Raw genomic sequence first — 6,000 nt, forward strand, 5'->3', positions numbered from 1 at the left:
ACTTAGAAAAAGGGTCCTGTACTACTTCGGGCGACCTCGGAGCGACTTGCATAGACATTCATTATATGAAGTCCGTGCAAGTTGCTCCGAATTCGTGGTGCAGGGGACTTCACAGGTCGCCCCCGAAGTCATGCCGCTTCAGTGTGAATGCAGTCTGAAGCAGCAGACTTGGTGAAAATTAATATTTGTGTCATTCTCAAGACATTTGGCCAGGGCTGTATTGTGACAGTGGGGGGGTCTCCCAGCAGTCAGAATACAATAGCACAGCGGCGAGGATTTACTCATCCACCTCAAATGTGTGGATGGGGGAATTGGATGAGTTTTTTTTTTAGTTCAGCTTGCTGCCTGAATGAAAAAACGGAACCATGTATAGCCTAACCCTTTATAATCTTTACCCCAGGCTAACACCGTACGATATTTCACAATTCCTATGACAATCAGTGATCTCCACCAAATTGCTGAAAAGTATTTTTGGAGTGTATCCCTGGTAGCTTCATTCTGCAGACCCAATATTCATCCCCAGAGATGGTGAATTAATATTTCAGTCCAGCAATGATCAAAGAAGCGTATTTGGCAGGGGCATCACAAGCTGCTTTCTCTGTAGCCTTCAGCAATCGGGGAAGGCATCTGGTGAACCTTTCAGTGCAGTCCAAGTGGTGATAGCGAATCCCGAAACCCTGGCACTGATATTGTGTTCTTCAGCTGGATCTGTGAGGTCAACCTTCAGCTGTCTGAAACACATTTTACTCTTTTCTTTGACGGTTTGTTCTTGTGCTGTTTGAACAGGGACAGTACTCACTGCCGCTCATGCCTCCACTTCTTTATTCAGATGTCTTTATTCCATTAGATTGCCTTCCTGGAACCACCCAACAAAGCTCTGCTCCTGGACCAGCCCAAATCTAGCTCCATTGTACCATATATCATGCTGCAGCTTCTTCTTTTATGCATTTGGTTGTGTTCACAAACGTCTGACACAGATCAGCCCCAGCTGCTGCCTCTCACCTTGTGATTTGCTATAAAGTCTAGTCTGATCACTGAGGAGACTGAGGAAGTGCTTTCTTCTGCCTGCAGCAGACTGACAATATCATCTCAGCCCAGGAAAAGTTGCTGACTGAAGCTCAAGGATGGCTTTTTAATGGCAAAAGGTGAAGCTTTTCTGAAAAGATTCTATCGCTGTATATTGTGACATGGTCAGGGATGTATTCAGATTTGAATAAGTTCCAAAACAGGTCCATTTATGGTTTGACTCTCCAACCTGCCTCTTGTTTTCAATATCCCAGGTTGTGAATCAACAGTAAAGGTAACAGCAAGTGAGAGGATAAAAACATACACACACGAACGATATATAAATATATATATATATATATATATATATATATATATATATATATATATATATATATATATATATATATATATATATATATATATATATATATATATATATATAGAGAGAGAGAGGTGTGTATATATATATATATATATATATATATATATATATATACGGCCACTCAGCCTGTCTCTGAAAACTTTCCGTGCAATCGGTTTAATATATATATATATATATATATATATATATATATATATATAGAGGTGTGTATGTATATATATATATAGTAAACCGATTGCACGGAAAGTTTTCAGAGACAGGCTGAGCGGCAGCATGTGAACCTGAATGAGATCAAAACAAGCATCATGCTGTTCTGATACCATTTCTCCAGCAGAGGGCAGTCATGTCACAGACTGAAGGGCAGCAGCTAAATTAGTTGGTCAATAATTAAGGCATGTCCCAAGGCAAATATATTTTGCATTTAACAAACAGATGTAACAAAAACAATGGCACAAAAAGGAGAAAATAAGATAAGTTACATGCTAAGGTTTATATTCACTCTAACCCTTTTTACTGCCCCACTGTCATATGCCATGCATGGGTGGTAGGGGGGGTTTACACAAACTCCCAGCAGCTGCAGCCACCAGGAGTGTGTGTAAATCTGATAAGTTGACTGGAAGTGATTGGGCTGATCGCCTCCGCACACCCCATTATTGACAGTTCTCACTTTCCCGTACCCATGTGCCCCTGCCATGTTTCTCAAACTCTGCTCACACACTAGCAGACCAGGGACTGGCATGGTGGGTGCTGCTGGGTAGAGGGAAGGGAGATCAGCAAACTGATTCACTGCTCTCCCCTTCCAGCTAATGACCCAGAAGTGACATGTAAAATGTCAGTTCTGGGTCCTGGTGTCATTTTCCCCAGTTTGGCCAGAAAGGAAGCTAATGGTGTGGGATCTGCCCTTGATTAGCTTCATTGGAGAGTAGGTGACACATCAGGAATGTTTTAAGACATCTGATGTCACAAAGAAGTGAATCTGTCACCAAAATAAAAATACTTTATGTGATGAAAAATAAACTTTAGTAAAAAAAAAAAAATTGAAGTTACAACCAGGCACCTAAACCCTGCCACCCAAAAAATATTTTCTGATACCCTCACATACACGCACATATGAATGTAAATACAGGCATTACATATCACTGTGCATCCCAGAGTTAAATATATACTTCTAGGCCCATTATTCACGGTTAACTCTGATCTGATGATCTAAAGGGGATTTTAAAACATCGACTATGGAAGTATAGGGTACCAAAGGTTGCTGCTGGTTTACGGGCGCACACAATTTTAGGCCTTGACATGTTAGTGATCTATTTACTCGGCACAACCTCATCCATAAAATTGGTAATCTATATTGCGTTTGTGTTTTCCAAAATTAACTTCAGTGTACTTTTTTAATGAAATTTTGTATTTCATGAACTGTTGCACTAATATCATGTGACACAAATTCAGAATTACCACTATTTTATTCTGCTTTCAGAAAATATATAATGGTAATATATATAAAATAACATTGTATATAATGTTTGGGCTTTTTTATTTAAAATGTAGGCCTAAAATAATTTTTTAAAAGTGTGCAAAAAAAAAAAATGCAAAAAGGGCTTTGGCAACAAAAGATTTAAAGCGGATAATGATTAATTTGCTACTTATTCACCGCTGCGTACCTTTTAAAATTTGAAGTTTAATCTGCTTATATTTTGCCTTCCCTGATTCCTCAGTGTTCTCCTTTTCTGTTTTCATTGCATACATTTCTTTAGACCTAGTGGCATCTTTTCTGGGTCTCTGTTCTTTTCTATGCAATGCCAAGAGATCATAGCAGGTAGGAAGGACCTGCAGGGTTTTGTACCTGAAAACATCCCAGCACCCCTGCCTCAGTACTCTTCTCAAAAGCCTTCAGCTCTAATGCTTCCTAATATTGCAGCGTAGGAATCCCCCTTACCTCCAGCATAGCCAGCTCCTCCCCATTATGCAGTATGCGGAATGAGTACAGGTGGTCTGGCGTTGGTTGCGGAATGATGTCACAGCCCAGCAGGGACACAGGCTGAAGGGCTGCTTTGCTCTTATTTCTTTCCTGAAAGATATGGAGCTGCCCATCCTTAATGCAGCAATAGCGTGATTTCCATTGGCTGTTTATCAGCACATTCAGGTAATCTGAAACAACAAAAGAGAAAGAAATAATGTATATATCAGGATGAAAAAAACAAAGAACATAGCTACATAGTCTGGCTGAAAGAAGACACAAGTCCATCTAGTTCAACAAATAAAGCTTAGTACATCTCAGCAATACATTCACATTTTCCCACGTTGAATCCCTTTAAAAATGTTGCAAGTATAAAAGAATATCTGTTGATCTTCCAGAAATCCACAGAGTCACAGGGGAACTACATGGGAGACTCCCTGCAGAAAGGTCGGGAAAGGGAGTGAGGGGCCAATACTCTATTTAAAAAAGGAACGAAAAAGCAGAAACCAGACCCTTGACAGGGCTGAGAGCGATATGCTGGCCCTAACCAAGCAGGAGAGGATTCGTCCCTAGGAGAAATTCCTGGGGTAGAAGCCCAAAACGCACACCAAGTATAGCATAAACCGACCATAGAAAGAGATGAAGATGTAGAGCTGTCAACTCGTCATCTGAATATATTAGTCTTTATTAATTGAGGCAGAGTACAGAAAGATAAAGGCCTACACGTTTGGCCCACAGCCTTAGTCATGGCCATATACGGATATGACTTAAGCCTCGTACACAAACGTCGAAATTTGACAGGGAATTTTCGTCCGACGACCGATCTGCCGATTTTCGGCTTGTTAGTATGATGCTTCCGACAACCGACTCCGACTTTTCGGCCGAAAAAAATCTGGTGTGCAGGCTATAAAATTTTTGTCCGTCGTCAAAACACGGCTGATTGTTCGTCAGTCAGTACAGATTTAGACAGGGAAAAATCTGATGAGCAAGACTGGGCATGCTCAGAGAAGAAAAAACACAAAGAAATCAAACCAACACATGACATCACTTCTGAAGTAGAATTTTGTCGGGCGAGAAAATTCGTGTGCAGTCTAGGCACATTCCAACCAACAAAACGCCACTCTGGACAAAAGATGGACGATCGGTCGGCCGATAATCGTTGCGTGTGTACTAGGCTTAAGACTGTGTGCCAGAACGCGTAAACCTCTATCTTTCTGTACTCTACCTGCATTATTAAAGACTGTTACATTCGGATGATGAGTTTCCAGGTATACATCTTCATCTCACACCAAGTATGTCTTCCATGTCCGATGACATACATTGCTGAAAGTAGATTTCCTAGCTCTGAGCATCATAGGAGTTAGACTCAGAGATGCCCCTGTCCTTCAGAACTTGGACTTCAACAGCCTTGCTGTTAAAGTCAGCGACAAAGGAGCAGGATGGCATAGGATTCTGACAACCTGGCAGTGTCCACGGGATGTCAGCCAGAAGTCCTACCAGCTCAGTATACCACTTCCATCCGGGCCAATCTAAATTGGCCCGGATGGAAGTAGAAAAAATTTCAAGGGAGGAATGCATAGAGCAGGGTGTACCGATTCTACAGAACCTTACAAGCATCTACTACTTCTGCTAGAGGATCCCTGTACCTGAAGGTTCCCTATACTGGGTGTAAGGACCGCTCTTTTGGATCCAGGCTATGTCAGCTGAGGAAATATGCCTGCCATTTGTCCATGCTTGGGATCTACCCAAGACAAGATCCCTAGCGAGAGGCTAGCGTCCATCATGAGGATCTTCCAAAATATGGGAAAGAAGATGTTTTCTGACTCCAGAGACAGATTCCTGAGCAACAAAGCCAGGGACAACCTAGCCCTTGGCATCAACAGAGTTGGTTTGTCCAGAGACCAAACGGACTTGTCCCACTATGACAGAATGTTATGTTGCAGTGCCTGGATTGCAAATGTGCAAAAGGGACTGCCTTGAAGGAGGCTAACTTCAGGCCCAGGACTCTAATGCAAAGACGGAGATTTGGACAGCTTCTGGATTGGGGAGTTGGAACCTGAGACCAGACAGTATATGTTTAGGAGATATTTACACCACCTATAGGTAAGCCTTATCATAGGCTTACCTATAGGTAAAAGTTGCAGAGGAGGGTTTACTTCCTCTTTAATTGAGGAGTAATATCAGTAGGCCGAGACTCCTCAGTGGTAAGCTCACCAGTCAAGGACTGGAGTGACTCAGAATCAGAGTCTTTGTGGCTTATGGCTCGGAAGCGCCTAGGTCCTCGGGCAAATCAGATAGAGGATGGCCATACATTATGCAATATTCTTTCCTTCAACTGCAGGTTGAAAGAAAGAAAATTGCTCTATTCCCCCATTAACATTGAAAACCTCCCACTGCGCTATTGTATTCTGACAGTGGGAGGTTTCCCTGCTGTCGGAAAACAATGATCACTGCTGGCGCCAATAGCATTGTCAAAAATGCTCCGCAATGGCAGCGTTCATTGATCTCCATTGACCTATTCTCTTTTAAGTAGATCTGTACCTGTCCAGGAAAGTCTATCCTCAGAAAATAATATCTCAAAATGTAACCTGATGAATATACACTATATCTTAAGGGGAAACTCCAACCAAACACAGGAATATACGGCTCAGGG

General features: G+C 41.9%; 1 protein-coding gene across 2 annotated transcripts in view; it reads right to left on the bottom strand.

The window, feature by feature from the left end:
* AFAP1L2 (actin filament associated protein 1 like 2) overlaps positions 1-6,000 on the bottom strand; it is a 190,050-nt gene that overhangs the window by 22,763 nt on the left and 161,287 nt on the right. For both annotated transcript variants that reach the window (XM_082267950.1, XM_082267951.1), the window contains exon 11: positions 3,327-3,538. In XM_082267950.1, the coding sequence (XP_082124076.1) occupies positions 3,327-3,538 (212 nt within the window). The remainder of the gene's footprint in view (positions 1-3,326; positions 3,539-6,000) is intronic.

Source organism: Pelophylax lessonae (genome assembly GCF_965119305.1).
Source record: "Pelophylax lessonae genome assembly, chromosome: 9".
NCBI classification, from domain to species: Eukaryota; Metazoa; Chordata; class Amphibia; order Anura; family Ranidae; genus Pelophylax; species Pelophylax lessonae.